This window comes from Thunnus albacares, chromosome 8, assembly GCF_914725855.1.
Source record: "Thunnus albacares chromosome 8, fThuAlb1.1, whole genome shotgun sequence".
Classification (NCBI taxonomy): domain Eukaryota; kingdom Metazoa; phylum Chordata; class Actinopteri; order Scombriformes; family Scombridae; genus Thunnus; species Thunnus albacares.
Genome location: NC_058113.1, coordinates 21,631,663 through 21,649,279, shown reverse-complemented (window position 1 = coordinate 21,649,279; position 17,617 = coordinate 21,631,663). Strand labels below are relative to the sequence as shown.

The 17,617-nt window shown below is 40.0% G+C and overlaps 1 protein-coding gene across 6 annotated transcripts; it reads right to left on the bottom strand.

Moving 5' to 3' along the window:
- Positions 1–162: 162 nt before the first annotated feature.
- si:dkeyp-77h1.4 lies at positions 163–17,287 on the bottom strand. 6 transcript variants are annotated; one of them, XM_044360103.1, is made up of 11 exons: positions 16,923–17,287; positions 9,543–9,608; positions 9,246–9,266; positions 8,837–9,112; positions 7,829–7,949; positions 7,514–7,689; positions 6,872–7,014; positions 5,598–5,745; positions 5,199–5,380; positions 4,669–4,761; positions 163–4,575 (listed from the first exon to the last, which is right to left on the bottom strand). In XM_044360103.1, the coding sequence occupies exons 2-11, from the start codon at positions 9,586–9,588 to the stop codon at positions 3,883–3,885; spliced, it is 1,899 nt and encodes a 632-aa protein (XP_044216038.1). In that variant the 5' UTR covers positions 9,589–9,608; positions 16,923–17,287; the 3' UTR covers positions 163–3,882. The 6 variants fall into 6 exon arrangements, with proteins under 6 accessions (XP_044216038.1, XP_044216042.1, XP_044216039.1 ...); XM_044360107.1 differs by lacking the exon at positions 16,923–17,287 and adding an exon at positions 12,343–12,494; XM_044360104.1 differs by lacking the exon at positions 16,923–17,287 and adding an exon at positions 11,945–12,086.
- Positions 17,288–17,617: the final 330 nt, after the last annotated feature.

The following is a 17,617-nucleotide window of genomic DNA, read 5'->3' as shown; positions in this document are numbered from 1 at the left end:
CTGGGTGAAAAAGTGGCACATGACACTCTCAACAAATGATGGCTGACACTGAGTGAGTTAACTGACTGAGATGGCATGGACAGCTCAGAGACAAAGCTGTCCCTCTGCGAGTTCGTCACTTAGAGAGTAGGATACTAATAAACAACAACAGGACAGCAAAGGTCTCATATTCTTTTGTTTATTCTTAGTATTTCTTTAGACATGAAATAAAGAAAAAAAACTATCTTCCTTACAAAACATCGGTGTGAAGTGTTGTGCAAAAAGGGATTACAGAGAGAACATGTGGAACGTCACACCACACCCAGGCCAGAACAGCAGAAGTAAACAGAGAGGATCGGGGCAGAGACAACTCACGTAGTGCAAGATGTGCCAGTGGTATTAACAATAGTGGTTTCTGTTAGTGGGTTATCAGAAGTGGGTATGAAACCAGAATCCCTCTGGCACCAGTTAGATATAATAACTCCAATTCCACTAGACTGAGCCTTCTTTGAGATGCTAGTAATGCGTAAACCAAAGGCTCGTCCTGCCCACTAATACGCCATCTGCCTTTCTCATGTCCCGGCTTGGTATTACAATCACTGACAATATAGCGGTGGTGTACGAAAATGCCATTTTAGCAGTCTCTCATCAATTGCTTACCACAACATAACCCTGAGGGTTACCCGCACAAAGCTTTGTCATTCATCTGCTGCTATGAATTCACTCACACACTCGAAACGTGTGCCACAGACTTGATTAATGAAATGGAAAACACCCTCACTTACAAATAGAGCACACTCAGTATCCCTTATGCTACTCAGAATCATCTGGAAATCCTGTATGACCAACTTTTGTAATTTTTTACACAATATGTAACATACTCTCTTACATATCTTAGGCTAGTCAGTGGTATCATTTTGTTCAGTCAGGTGTGCAAACAGCGTTCTTTCTGAGAATACCCTACCTATTAAGAAAAAGGTGCCATCAGGAGTGTCGGCTAATGACAGAATACAGGCCAACTATCCAATATACATTTTAGGCACTAAAACAAACACAAGAGTCACTCAAATATCTCAAAGTTACAATATACTTTACCATTGTTTGTGGTTTTAAACACATTCACACTCATGACGTAAACACAGCACTTGTTTTCTTCACATTGCAAGATGATTTAAGCAGGCACATGGATATCTTACAACAAATGGAGAAGCGCACATAAAGTTTCATCCTGTACAAAAACTGCCTATGCATAGATTCAGCACGCAAACACAGCCATAAACCATTCACACTCATACGGTATGTGCATCATAGGCAAACACACAAATCCTTAACACATGATGATGGAAACATTGAAACATCACTCCTCTGGTCACACACACACACGCACACACACAGACACAACTGTAGGACAATAAAAGCCTATTTTTCAGGACATGTTGTGGGCATGCTGCAATCAGTGCTTCAATTGACGTAGGTTAAACATTTTAATACAACATGTAAATACTGTGAGAGATATGCTGTGAGTATCATCAGGTTGGAATGGCAATAATAGCAGATAATTGATCTGATACAGTCTTGATGGATTTTTACAATATTTGGTTCTTAAATTAGTTCAAGACGTTAGTGAATATTAGTGTATATAGTATAGTATGTGTATATATTTTATATTCTGGATTTAAGGTTGGTGAGATTAGTTGTCTTCTTCATCATTAAGTATGATACAACAACCATTCTATACACTAACAACATTCAGCCTTAAGGGGGTTAAACTGGCGTACACATGCAATATTTACAAGGCTGGCGTATGTGTGTGTATCTGTGTGTGTGTGTGTGTGTGTGTGTATCTGTGTGTATCTGTGTGTATGTGTGTGTGTAAAGACCATTTTAGTATTACCAAAATGGGTTTTGCGGTTCCTTCACAGATCCAGACTGGAAATGAGGCATATTCACTGTTTTTCTTGAGGTCAAAGGCCAATAATCATTAGAAGGCCTTTGTTAATTTTTAAATACATGTGACCTGAAAATCCGATAGTTTGTCCATTTAACACTGAGGCACATTCATTTTATTTATTTATTTTTTTGTAGTTTTAGTCTATACATTATATCAATTGATCTTAGTATCAAATCTGACATCTAAACCTATCCTATCATATGGCTTTTTAAAATACTGACATATTGTCTGATATCAATTTACTTGTAAGAAAGATCTGTTAGTCAGGAAAGTTATCATAAAGGCCAGTTGGTTGTAGATGAATCTACTTCTTACAGTTCTCCTATATTTCACTGATCATTTGACTGAATTTCACTGCTGTCTTTTTGTGCTTCTCTCTTGAATCCAAAATGCTTTTTTGTTGATTTCAGTGCACCAAACCTGGACTGTCATTGGTTTTCCAGTGGTCAGTTAAAACATGAGGTAGAGACATGCATTGTGTCCCACGAAAATGTATCTTAAATCGTGTCGACTAAACATCTACATATTTCCAAACTCACATGGAACAGCTCTGGATAGACAATGTGGTGGTAATGAGAACAACCTCATGGGGCTATTTCGTAGCCATTAGATGCTAGGCATAAGTATTTAAGCTTTTGCCCAGTTTCGGAGTATAGGGCCAAAGATACAGTGTGTTCCCTTTTTTATTGTCAACAAAACCTAATAACACAGAGGAAATAAAAGTAATGCCTTATAATAATAGTAATGACTAAATCAAGATTCTAGTTTCTATCAAAGGCTGTGTACTGAAGTATTTAAGTAGTTTAAAATGCTGCCTAGCAAAGGAAAGGAGGGAAAGAAGGATAAAAAAGGGGAAGAATCAAAGAAGGAATGACAGACAAAAGGAGGGTCGGAGAGTAGACAAGTAAGGACAATGAAATAGAAAAACAAAGAAACATGTTCTAACTATTTGAACTTACCACATATTTTCAGTCTGTATTTCTGCTTGAGAAAGCCCAATGTACAGCGGGAACATGGTGGTCCTATTAAGAGTTTCTGCCGGCATGAGCTTCCTATTAAATTGTAAGAATAATGGGATTTTTATAGAGCCACTGGGAAATCCAGATCAAAGACAGTAAGTGGTTGATCCAGACATGAGGGATCAGTCTGTAAAACAAATTTTAATCATTGGAGATATCTACTGGGAATCTCAGTCTCAATCTCAGAGACTATAAATAGTGGTGTAAGTGTTATTAGTATCTCCTCTCGTGTGGTTATATTGCGGATGTTTTTGAGGCCAAAGGACTGGTGCAAGTATCTCATAACATCCACATTTCATATGTACAAGATGGCAACAACAGAATGCCGTTCTGTGGACAAAAGGGCTTTCGTTTACATTTTTTGACAACAATGTCATCACACACATTAGTAAGTTTGGGATGGCATTGGTTTCACTGTGGGAGACTGAGGATTTCATGCATTTTGTTAGTTTTATCACATGCTGATAGAAGAACAAGTATTCAGATGGGAAATGGTGGTTAGTTTAGGTCAAAGTTGTTTTAGTTTGAATGAAATGTTGTAAACCTTTCTGGCTGCCTCATTATGTTAGAAAAGACCTTATTTGGAGTTAACATTTTAGTTGTAAACTCTGCAAAGGATTTCATTTGCAGTCTGGCAGTTTTACTGTGGAGTTACCAAAAAAAAAAAAAACAAGGCTGCAAGGTGTATACAACTAAAATGTTTAACAATCCAAGAGACGCATTTGTTTTTATGAAAGTCTCAAAGGTTATGTGTTTGACAAGTGCGATACTGTTATCTAGGTAATACTGTGTTCAGGCATTAGGTCAAACTGAAGTTCTCGCCCCAGTTTCAGTGGTTTCTTCATTATTTGGTAGGGGGTGTTCGATTGTCTACTGTGGTGGAAGATGGAGAGGATCTGTGGGGCTTCCCTTGGGTTTTTGCAGGGGCAGTTCTCAGGTAGTGGTGGTTGAATCCTCAGCCACAGTGCCCTCTTTGCTGGCATCCATTTTGGCCTCTAGTACGGCACCACTAGATTTCAGCTCCACTTCAGGGGTTTTAGGGGGGGCTGCTTTTGGAGCTGAGTCTCCGATAAGATCAGCATCATCTGGGCCTGGCTCAGGTGTACCGTTGGTAATAGGTTCTGGTGTGGTTGGTTTGGGGGTCTCAGGTGTGGGGGCCAGGGCACTCTTACTTTCAGGTGTTGGGGTTGTGGCTTTAGGAGTAGCTGACTTGGGCTCCAGGCTTGGGCTGGGTGCAGGCTTTGGATCAGCTGGACTCAGGCCAGCCTTGGGTTCAGGGCTTGGAGCTGGGCTAAGCTTAACATCTGCTGATTTGGGCACATCCAACTTCACTTCCACAGGCTGATCAGGGGTTATCTTGATTTCAAGTGCTGGGCTGGCTTTAGTTTCGGCTACTGGACTGGACTTAATTTCCATCGCCGGTGGAGCACTTGGCTCAGCCTCAGCAGCAGACGGTGCACTTGGCTTGGCTTCAGGGGCAACAGAGATGCTTACAGCCTCAGAGTCGGGGATTTGGTCAGGGGCATCGGTGTCAGTGTCCAGTGGCAGGGCGGTGTTAAAGCCAACACCAGAGTCACTGGTCTCTAGGTTACCAATGCCAACCTCTTTAGAGGAAACTTCCAGACCCTGAGTTCAGACAGACAACAAGAAGGAAAACTGAGACACAATCAAAACTTCAAACAGATTCAGTTTTAAGAGAGAATTGGGTCATATTCTCACCTTAATGTCCACCTCAGTGCTCTGAGATTTCTCTGTAGTGTCAGCCTGGGAATGTTTGGATTCCTCACTGAGTTTGGTGATGTTCTTTACCACCTGTGAAGAGGCACACAGATACACAAAACAATAGTCTTTCATTATGTAAGTGTAATATTGGTTACTCTTACTACTGCCTTACAACTACTTTTGAGACTTGGGGAAAGCTTCTTCAGTGTGATTTGGTCTACTTTAATGACCGCCACAACAGTTGGACAAAAGAACACAGATAGAGAACTTAATACATCCTCTTCACTGTCTTGTGTCTTGCAGTTATCAACCTGCCAAACCAAACAATTACTAAAGCTGCAAGGTCCCCATCTACATAATAATATGGACATTTTGAACCAATATATATATATATATATAGATACTATAAATTAAATAATCCAAATAAACATTGGATTATATCCCCCCAAAAATCTCCACAAGTATAAATTTAATCAGGATACACATCATCAGCATCACATTGCCATTTGTATATTTGTCCCTCCGACCTGTCTGAAGGCCTCTCCCTCATCCTCTTTGCCAGCATTCTGAGCAATCTTCTCCAGGTCCGAAGCCCTCTTGGCCCTCTTCTTCACTTTGATCAGGCAGGACAGCAGGCAAACCAGCAGAAGGAAAACCAGCAGGCCTAACAGGGCGATGATGGCCACATACAGTGACTCCAGCTTGTAGGCTGCATGACGGCATGGTTGGAAAGGGGAGAGAAAGACGGAGGTGGGAGAGTAAATAATTCAACTGACCTTTCATTGACTTATTGAAATTCCAGTGCATGACTACAGCAGACAAAAGAAAAGGAGCATTCTTTCTTTTTTAGGCTCTACTTTTGCCCCATTGAGTCACAGCTTTAGTTCATTTTTCAACCAGTCCTTCTCAGCCCATCCCCTCCTTACGTTGTATTTCCAGGTGGATGATGGACACGGGGAACCCCAGTAAGTCAGTAATTTTGAACTGGCCTGCATCTGAACTCCTGACCTGATCCAGGAAAACCAATGAACCCTCCATCGACAGACGGTCCTCAATACCCAGCTCTGTTCGGGCCTAGAGAGAAAAGACAGACATTCATACCCTAAACTTAAAATAAGAATCATGATCAGAACAGCAAATATACATATAACATTAATGAATAATGCAATAAAGAAAATAAAAACACCAACCACAACTGTAATATAAAAAAATCACACCGGTACAAAAGTGGGTGATCCTGTGTTAAATGTCCATTTGCTGCATTTGTCAGCTATAAACCACATCTGGCTTTTAGCACAGGCACACAAAAAGCTGCAAAATTATTTAAGAGGTTATAGGTAATAGTCTTGAAAATACAGATAGTAATGCAGATAGCAACAAAGAGGGGAAAAACTACAACAAATGTAGAATTGTAAAATGTACAATTTCTGTATATTTTACATTTGGGCGTTTAATATAGATATTAATATAGATAGATATTAATATACATTTTAACAACATGAAAGTGTATATTTTACACATAGTAGCTTTCTGTATCGTAACCACACAGAATTATGTACTAAATTCTGTAAGTACATGGTACTAAACTATGATATAGTATAGTATACAAAGTTTCCCCCTGGCAATTATTTAGTCAAGGTGGTAAACCACCTGGATTCTGAGTCATCTCATTCTGATTAATTTAGTCAGTAGATGAGACACCTAATTATTAAAAATCATATCAAATATAATGGCTTTTGCTGTGTGACACAGTGTCTGTGGTCTTTTTCTCTAAAGGTTAATGTCATAATTCATAAGAGTGTATTCATTTTTTATGATGTTAGTGGAAATTTCTGGCGAGGCGGCCCTCCTCTGCTGTAAAACACTCCAGGCAGGAAACCCTGGTATAGGTTTATAACTAAATATGAAACTAGTTATTATTATGTTAATAATAATTAATATTATTATATTATTGCATTTTCCAGTACACAGTATACAATTCTTCTACATTTATTTGTATGAGACATGGAAACTAAACAACACAGAAATGACATGACATGAAACCTAATACCACTCCCCTGTGCTCCAATGTTTGTGATTATGATTTAGTAATTTTAAAGTAGAAACCCTTTTGATGACTTTTCAATTATTTTTTTCTATCCCACTACAGAAAACAAATAATCCCAAATAGGACTAAAAGGAAAAAAGAGGCTAAAATTACACTTGTAAATTCTCCCTTGTCCATCAGCAGATAGGGTGTGGGGTCACGGTTGCGGGTGTAGTTGAGGCGAACTAATGAGCTGTTGAGTATCAGGTTGATCTTCACTGTTTTTCCGTATGGCAGCGTCACAAAGTTTTGGTGCTCTGAGAAACACGCACAGAGGAGAAGCAAGGACATAGAATAAATACATCACAGCTCTGTTTGAATTTTTAATTTGAATTTTTTTTTTTTTGCACAGAGGTTACAAGAAAATATTACATAGTAAAAAAAGTTATATTAATTGTGCAGGAGAGAGGAAGGAAGCCCAGAGGGCTTATACAACGTCCTCCCCTTCATTTCAACAAGCCATTAAAAACATTCTGAGTCATAAAACAATACAACATCAAATAGACAAAAACCTATATGGCAGGAAAGAAGAAAAAAAAGAAAGGAAAAAAAAGGCCCATGGATCACCTAAAATGCATTAGCCTGATAGAGCCCATTAACGTTTAGGTCTTTAAAAGCCATCATGGCAGACAAGAGGAGCGTAATAAGTAGAAGGAAAAAACACAACACCATCCTGATGGAAGGCGCTGGTCATTTAAAACAGGTCAGGCATGGGAGATGACAAAATATATGATCTGTCGTTGTTTATGCCCTCACCTCTGACGTTGAGACACACTTTCCTTTTAATTTCAAGTTCTGCATCCCTGACAGTGTAGCTGCCCTCGTCTGCACCTGTGACAGTGCTGAGAGTGATGTGGCGTTCGTTGACGCTAATACGACCCTCGTAGCCCTCCCTGGAAATCCCTGTACTGGTCAGCAGCACCAGAGCAGGTCTACAGGAGGGAAAAATCAAAGAGAATGAACTTTCCTCCACTTTCCTGGTTAATCTGAGACACTGAAACTGTCTCAGTGCATATATATCATTATAGACTCTCTTTGGTTAAAATATCAGTGTAATTTTGCTGACTCTACCTGGATGTCTGGTTGGCCTCCACCGCACTAGGCCTGTACTCCAGGGTGATGGGAGGAATTATCCCCAACAGCGGAATATGGTAGTTGTCTCCGTATTTAATGGTCTGCTCATTAGAGCAATCTAGAAGGTAAAAGCAGGGTGATAAACGGTTTGTTCTTGAGTAAAAGGAACAAAGTTAATTACAGTGGACAGGAAATTGTCTGACATTTGAGTAGGAAGAAGTGAAGGAAGAGAGAGCATTTATTTGCTTCAGGTGAAGGAAGAAATGATAGAAATAGAGATTTAGTGAGAGAGAGGACAGTTAGGGGTGAAGGACAGAAGAGGACGAGGGAATGGCTTGACAGATGTGGCGAAAAGGGGACAGACTGCCGAGAAACAAAGGAGCACCAATCCAAGAATATCAGGGTAGCTAGAATAGGAGGGTAGGGATACAAAATAGAGGGAAAGACAGTAAAGACAAGATAAAGACAGGAAAACAGCAGGGAGGGAAGGAAAGAGGAGTGGGTTGGCAGTTAAAGAGCTGCATAATTACTGCCTGGCAGCTTCTGCATGCCCTCACACTCTGAGAACACATGTGATCACACACACAAACACACACATTACTGGCACCATATGGCACATCTTCCACATCTTGCTCACTATAGTCGACTTTATACATGCTGGGTTTGAGCCCACCCCTCCCTCTGTGTGCTTGAATTATTTTCTTTTTTCTTCATGTTTGTCTGTATATGTGTTTAAGCTTTAAGAATTACTAGTCAGAGTACAGAGTCAACACTGCTGCAACTTGTAACACTCCCAGGACTAACAGGGTGTGTAACTTTAAATATAAAATTTAAATATAAATGTTGTGATGTTGTGATATATTCCAGTTCAAACATACCCTGCCCAAACCTTAAAACAGATACATTTTCTCTAGTAAACCTCTCTCTGTCCTCATGCCAAATGAGTACAATGCAGTAGGCTCCATTATCCTTCCTAATATATCAAACATTCATGTCATCCCGTACCTCGGACTATAAGGGCAATGCGTCTGACATCCTCAGGCTTCTCAGGGTTCTTCACTGTGTACACGCCCTCATCTGCCTCGACCACAGCCTCTATAATGAGGTGGCTGAGTTGGCGGTTGAGTTTGGCCCTGGTATTGACCACGCTGCCATCCCGCATCAGGACCACGTCAGCTGCACGCGGAGAAGATCTGCTCTGAAACGTGACCTCTAACCCAAGTGAGGGCAGCATGATGTGGAAATCCTCCCCGTGGAACAAGGTCATAGAGTCCTCATTAACTGGTTTATATTATGAGGGCAGGAGAGAGGAAGCATTGACAAACACATAAGAGGGCAAAGAAAGTTCACAATTTATAATTGATGAGTGTCAAACTTAGAATTATATATGAGGCACTAGTACACATATTCTTACCTTTCACAGGGGCAGAGAGAGCTGTAAACAATATAAAAGAAAATAATAATTTCAACAGGCATTCTCAGATAACAGGATCCTTTTGCAGATTAATTACTATATTGTCTGTTGAATAAATTGACTGTGACTGCATTGTCAAACTGATCCTAAACTATCAAAAACACACAACAATTTCCTTGTCAAATTTACCAGTATAACACCTCAGTAAATTACAAGGTGTGGAAAAAAAAAAACCCGATTTCCACATTTCAAAATTATTTTGATAGGGAACAACATCTCTCGTTTTCCTTAACATACCTGTGGTGAGCAGAAAGGTGAACATGATCACACTGACTGTCCACATCTTGGCTGATTTCTTTGTGCCTAGAGAGAGAAAGAAGATTTAGGCAAATTAGTTTTATTGCCTCCAAATCTGTACATATTTATTATTATTTTTTACTCATTTGGTGCCCTTTGTTATCCTCTACTTAATTCTTCTTCCTCTTAATCAGTAGAGGGGGGGATATCAGAGGGCACACAAGTACCCCTTTTCTTATTCAAAATGAAACTGGTGCATGACATCATTCTTGGATGATATCACCCTACTGAGGCATTGAACTGCAGTGAACCTCCCAGTCTTTTAGAAACTGAAAGAGTGCTTTCATTTTTCTTCATTTGACTTTTATTGATTTGTCTTTCTCAGAAGTAAGCAGTTACCTTTGATTTGAAAGCAGGTGGAGGGCCAATTAGTCTTTAAAACCAGAAATCACTGAGATAGGATTTATAATAGGTTGCATTGCTATCAGTTTAAACATTCTCTCTGAGCAACATTGCTAAATATCCCCTCCAGACATGTTTTAGGAAATATAAAAAAATACTCTACTTTGAATAATTTGTGTCCAATTACCTTGGTAAAATCCTTAAAATGACATCTCCTCCTTCTCCTTCATTAAGAATCCTGAATATGCAAATACATTTCACTTCAAAGTTTAACTGCTGGCTGCGAGATGTCTCCTACTTCACTGAGAAGTCCATTCTCAGTGTGTGTGCACTTAAGGTTTCAAGTTTTCACATCACACTTGTGTAAATTGTATATTGGATCAGGATTGGTTTCCAAATAGGGATATTAGTTTCGGTTAATTTTGCTTTTGACAGACCGACACCCATTGACCGACAACTATAACTGTTTTTTTTTTTTTCAGAAAAGTTACGTAATTCAGCTTTCATTTGTGAGAGCTGTCCCATCGTTAGCTTGTCTTATAGTTCATCCTTCTTCTCCTCAAAGTGTTTTTCAATGCGTTTAGTCACAGTAGCTCTCGATGGCATAACGAACGAATAACGGAACATATATAATAATAAGGCAACCCCGCTTACCTCTTCTACTGCATCTCTGTGTGTTACACATTAACTGGTTTTCCTGTGAACTGGTTATCTTTGTTCATATACGTCTGAAGTTTCGTAGAGAAACTTAGCTGGCCTGATCATGCCTGATTATGATTTTATATCACTCATAATTTCGGAGACCGGACTATCCATCTGATTAATTCAGCTTATTGATGGTTTACAGAGTTAAGTGAAACTGTGGGATCAGAAATATTCTTACCCATATTTTGATGTATTTTCTTCAAAATAAAATCTCCCCACCCGGGTTTCAATACCAGGAGTTAAATCTAATGCAATCGGAATATTGTACTGTACAGTCTGATTGTATGGAAGTCTATGAGAAAATGACCCCTCAATTGATTTACTACCTCAATAAACACTTTCCTAATGAGTTTATGGTCTCAATCGGTAGTACCAAGTCTTTTTCAATACAGTATGGTGTTAATTTTGTAAATTATGGCCCCATTTAGAGTGAAATAGACAATAAAGCATTGTATGCTTTAGGGCGCTGCTACGTTGTGATTGACAAGTCGCTACCACGGCGACAACGTTGATTATGTAGCGTAACCATGACGTAACCCCAGATCCACAGAGTATAAGCGTAGTCGCTGCTATTTCACAGTGTGTTTTCAGTTCATTAAAGTTAATTATAACATTTTGATCGCCTCAAAAGTCTTGTCCAGCATTTGGTTGTAATAAAAGATCCTCTAAGGAGTCAGATGTTCAGTTTTTCTGATGAGTACATTTTGTTTTAATGGTTTTAGGCCTGTTTTTTGCTAGCAGAAATGAGCATTAGCATTATCACTGTTAACCATAGATTGTAAATGCACTATGCTAATCAAGCTAGCAGCTAGTGCTAGGGTCAGCTCCACCCTCTTTTCCAAATTGGGACTGCATCCAAAACTACACACAAACATGCTATTTAGTACAGTAAAACAGTATGTGAGATTTTTTAGTATGTCCAAATCCGTAGTATGAAACCAATAGTTCCTCAACTGCATACTGTTTCCGGGGAAATATTACAGTATGCAAGCACTGGACACTATGCCGGCATAAATATCCCACAATGCAATGCAGTAGTGACAACGATGGCGACAACATAACAGACAATGGTGGACAGCAACCACTTTGCTAGATGTAATATATTTTTTATATTAGTTCAGACTTTATAGTTGGCACAGGTTACCATGGTTACGTGTCTCCAACCAGCAAGGAGACTCGCAGGAAGTGATGTGATAATTACAGCTCAGTGCGTCCAAAAAGATACACACTACTGTTTATTCACGCAAAAGTATGTTAAACGATAGTACACATCTTAAGTATGTAGTGCATATTACGTTATTTGGTCACTTCTGGCTCCAAAAATCAAACATGGCGATGGTGAAATCCAAGATGGCGATGGTGAAATTGCTAAACTCGAGGCCTCAAAACTGCAGTCCACAAACCAATGGGTGTAGTCATGGTGACTACTGCCATTTTTTTTTTTTTTTACAGTCTATGGTTTTCACTCGTCATGAATTTATTTCCTCGGAGCCAGAAAAAAGAGGTTAAACTGGACTAATGAAACACTTTTAGTGCTGATTGACTAACACACTCACTATAAACAGACTTTAAAGCACTCGCTAGCCTAGCAACATTAATGCTACAAACAACCCATAATGCAACACTCTTTGTAGAAGTTGCCATTAGTCTAGCCATTAGCAGAGTGTGTATGCAAATTAACCTACAGACCCACCTGTTTAACTGGTCAAAAATATTCTTGGCGGTTAACGATTAACAGTTAACTGTTGACATCCCTACTTCCAAACTAGTCGTAATGTCACAGATCATGCTAGTAGGTGTACATTTTAAACTAAGATTTGAGGCGAGCTCAGAGAAACTTTCCTCCTTCAGCAGATGAATGTGAAAACAAATTCTGCGCATACATAGTCCTGCACAGTGAAACTCAAACATCAAACTGAAGTAACATGAAGAAAAAACATTTTTGAGCAGAGGGGGGGCTTAAAAAAATAAAAATTGACACATAATTCTGAAGTCTCTGTCAAAAATATAGGATTGTCTAATATAATCGTATAAAGTTCTGACTAGAGAGATACAAAACAGACATTAATGTCTTCAACATAATTTCTTCTTTGTTACATTCAGTATAAAACCTTATGAGGGGAACACAAGCTTTTAACCCACGTCTAGTATAATGATTCTTCTCAGCAGGAAAATACTAAAATAAGCCTTTGCTTAGGTGAGCTTCAAACAGTAAACGTCAACAGCAGGGAGGAAACATCATTTCTGCAAGACCTTGTGAAGGTTTCTGAGAAGAATCCTGATTAATTGCGGCACTGAGGGGATATTGATGATGTGAATGTCTTTCTTCTGTGCTGAGACATCAGAGGCGGCACATCAAGGGGTTCGTAGCAAAAAAAACTTTCCTATGGTTTCCATTTTAAAGGCCCAGGAGGGGACCAGGAGGAAACACCTGCAGTTCTCACAGTCAGACAGTGCTGCAGCTAAATGACATGCAGTCAAGGTTATCTATATGCCACACATGTATCTTTATAAAGTGCTGTGCTTCAACCTCATAATGCTTGATGCACAATGCTTCATTATTCATACAAAACACTCTCTTTTGAACTAGCATGCTTCTGAGGCCAGAACTGTCTTTCTTTATTTTGCCTTACCTTATATTTGTATCTTAAAGTGCTCTAAGAATTCAATTAGGCTGTCTAATTGCGCTAAAAATCTAAAAAACTCGAGGAAACTATCTGCACAGAATTGTGCAGTCCCTATAAATTCAATTTATCTGCCATTGCCTGCAGGTTATTAATTGGACTTGAGACAAAAAAAACAAGCATGATTAATAGCATACCTAAGCTCAATATTAAATCAGGGTCAGAGTTGATTTATGTGTAAAAGTGAGTGTTGTTTAGAGAGACCATACCAGCAGGCATTTATGTCTTATAGAAGTCCAGCCCTTTTAAGAGTATGTGCATGTTTACCAGGGCCACCAAGCTTTGGATCACCGTCAAGGATTGTCTATTGATTATGTGCCTGAATTAAAACACAGAATAATTCATGAATCTCAAGATAATTCAAATCACAGTGATCTGAATAATGACTTGAATGAGTTTGCAACAAGAAATGTCCAGAATGAGAAGGGCTTCACGGCAAACATCCTTGAACCTATGATGGTGTCTGAGAAGGATGCTGACTTATTGCAACACTGAGGGGATTATGCTACATTTTAAGGCAACATCTGAGGAAACACATGAAGAGGTTTGTGCAAAAGAGAACCTTGCTGCAGTTTTCATTTACAAAGCCCAGGACGGGACTGGGAGGGAACACCTGCAGTGCTCACAGTCACACTTTGCAGCAGCTAATAAACATACAGTTAAAATTAGAGTGTCTCATTGTAATATAACACATCCTGTATCTGCAGGAAATGATAGAGCATTGAGCCATCTTCACACTGTAAGTCTGCCACCTGTCTGTCTTTGTATACGTGCAACATTAATACACTTTCAAGAGCAACAGCAGAGAGGCCCCCATTGTCCTTTGTCATTTAAGGAAAATAATTGGGCCCTCAGACAACCATCTTCACTCTGTCTGTCACATCCTTGCACCACACTCTGAGAAGACAGAGAGCCTAAAAGCTCACTGATTTTATTGTAACTGAAACAAAATATGGAGCAAGCCTGCGTCACACAGAACAGTGTCTCTTGGCAAACAAACTTTTAGTGTCCTTTGTTACAGTCATCTATATAACTCAGATTACACTGTAATTTTATTACTGCAGTCCCTGTCCTTTTTCCGGGAATTCATGGCTTCCTTTCAGGGTTTGAACCATCGTTTTAGGCCACTGCATCATCCACAAATCATAACTTTCCATCAATAAAATGGACTGTTGACCCCTGTAGCCATCATCATTTAATTAATACAGCAGTCTGAGACACAGGATGGGTTGGCTGCGAAGAAACAGAAAAGTGAACCGTATCCATCTGCTTGTCACAGCAGTGGGTGTCTTGGAGTCACTGCAGCCAATCTGTTGTTTCTATGCAGGATTTGTGACATTTTTTCAACATTTTTTCTTATTCTTGCTCATTATTCTTATTCTTACTCTTCATGCTCTTATTTCTATGTGATTTTGAGCATTTTCAGCCAAAAAAACAAACCTACATGGTCCACCTCACTGAGCACAAACATGCAAGCTTATGAAAACTCGTGCAAACCCACGTACATGCTTACTGACACATTGTCCTTTGGGCTGTAAACCATGGGCTGCAGGCACACACAAATATGCCATCTGCTATCCTTCCTTACTCCATTAGCCTCAGTCAGTCTTCATTCTACCTCACTGGGTTTTGACTCTTTCCTCTTTTCCTTTTCTTCCATTTTCATCACTTCTGTCATCACCCTCACATCTCCAAGGTTTTTTTTTTTTTTCCTTCCTAAACCTTCTATGTCTCAGATTGACAGCTCCGTATCATCGCTTGCTTCCTTTCCACCACATTTTGTCTTCTCAGTAGGACTCCTCTCAGCCTGAATCCTCTACCCCCCATCTCGGGGCATCTCTCTCGCTTCCCTTTTTCTTTGCATTTCTGTCTTTATCGCTCTCTCGCTCTCTTTTTATCATGTCTCTTTCATCCTCTCCTCCTCCTTATCTTATATAACCCAAGCCAGTGCATCCCACTCTGAAATCAAAGCCTGTGCCTGTGTTCCTTCTAACTCAAAACTCCCTGCTTACTGGAAGGACAGACATGTCTTTGTCCGGCGCTTTAAAGAGGCGGAAATACCATCAATGACTGCAGATGTGGGGGCCCTACAAAGCTTCCTCTGTGTCTTTACCCTTCATCATTTCTCTTTCATTTTCACTTTCCTCTTTTTCTTTACATAAACACAGTGATGAGGAGAGATGACTCTACATGAGGTATAGTCCCTCTGACGATGAGGAGGCATGTTAGAAGTGAGCTGCAACACACACACACACAAATGCACATATTGTACACTCCTCTCGCAGCACTAGACATTTATAAATCATGAGGCATCAAAAAAGAAAAAAAAAAAAAGGATCTTTGTACCAAGAGGCACACACAAAGTGAAAGTGGAATGTATAATAAGGTGTGCATACTTTCAAAAACTACAGGGTTTCCCTTTGCTCGAACGAGGTGCATTCAAAATTCAAAAATTCGAAATTTTCCACTCTGACGATCCCAGTGGTTTAAACTAGTAGCATCTGCATCCCTACAACACATCTCATGTTTCAGATCAAGACAGCAGAAAGAGTTGCACGCAGTTTACACGCAAACAATCAGACAATCTGGAGAGACGTCCAGACAAAATCCTATCCTAATGGTTAAGGTTCATTTTTTGAGATAATTCCACCAAAGCTGGCTGCAGTGAACTAAAGGATGAGACAGGTTTCCACCATATTGCTTTCAACTGTCAGATCCATTAAAATCAGTCGACATGAGGGAGTGAGGAGTGAGGAGTGAGGAGGGGGTGGTTGGAGTTATGTGCAGTATTGACAAACACACTAGGAGAGGTGATAAGGGCACAAGATGAAGAATGCGTTTATGATACAGATGAGATAATTATGCAGATTGGAGTGGATCTGCAGATGATATCCAATGCTGTCATGTGTTGAGGCCTTCATGCAGCAGCTCTGGCTACAGTCTATCAGCAGCACACTGCAGACAGAGGCGACACAGCCAGAGAGCATCCTCTCAGATAATGGATGCTATTAAGCTGGACCTTGACTTACTTATATAAAAGACAATGTAGCCTCTGGGGAAGGAGATAAGACTATATGGAATATCATTTCTGATGACGATAGTGATAGCAGGAGTGGTATAGATGATTTCAATTTTTGTATTCAAGGTGGACAAATGCAGCTTAGAATGAACCCACCTGTTTTCATTTAAGCTGTTTACATAGGTATTTGACTATAATAAACAATTAACATCTTGCATCCTACAATGCAATACAAGTCTGCCTTATATTTTTAATCATTTGAATCCAACTAGGAGGCTCAGACATAAATGAAATCACCCTAAAATATCCAATGAAGGCGATGCCGGCTCCATCCCGGGACCGTTCATTCAGTAATGTATTTTCACACCTTTCCTCACTGACTAGATCAGCGTAATGTGCAGCTGGCGATAAACATCACAACCTAAAGTCTAATCAGTCACCAGGACAGCCGATAAACGCGTGAACCAAAAAACTGCAGAATTTAACCCGTCATGCACCAGTCACATTTAAGACCCACGTCCGCAAAGAGGCACCGATGTGAGAGATGAAAATCAGCGCTCAGCAGCTCACCTTCCTTTAATTGGCCGGCTGGACGTGCGGTGCTGCAGTCCGCGGAGGTGTCTGGATGCTTTCAGAGGTGAAAATCTGCGTGAATGTCGCCTGTTTCTCCTCCGTCCGTCGTCTCCCTTCCTCTCAACCTCGCCCCCCTGAAGAGCAGCACTTCACGACTCGGGCTCAACATTTGGAAGATATTCAGAATATGTCGGGCTCGGGGCCACTCGACTCATGTCGGGAAACACCGGCCACCCTTCGCCCTCTAAAAGTCACCTGACAGTGAGGAGAAGGGGGGGTTACTTAGCAAGACTTGCAATTGACAGAAGATGCGGATACCACACAAAGTGCCCGTAAACAAATTAATCCCAGTCCAAAGTGGATGATCATGTGTAGAGATTACAGTAGATGTGTGTCTAAGGGATGCAGGGATGCTGTGATGAAATACTTAAGCAGTACATCCTTTCCCCAGAAATACCACAAAATATAGTGAGTGGGCAGAGCAAAATAGTCCATCACTATGAATTTATCTGTACTATAAAAATATAAAGTATGCTCATTTAGGGACAAACCTGAAATCCTACATTATCACACTAAACCTTAAAATGCAAAGTTGCCTGTACCTGTTCAGTACAACCCAAACTCACACTAGGATTTCTTGAAGAGTTTTCAAGAAATAAACATGAGTCATGGTGATCGTTAAAGGGAATAAG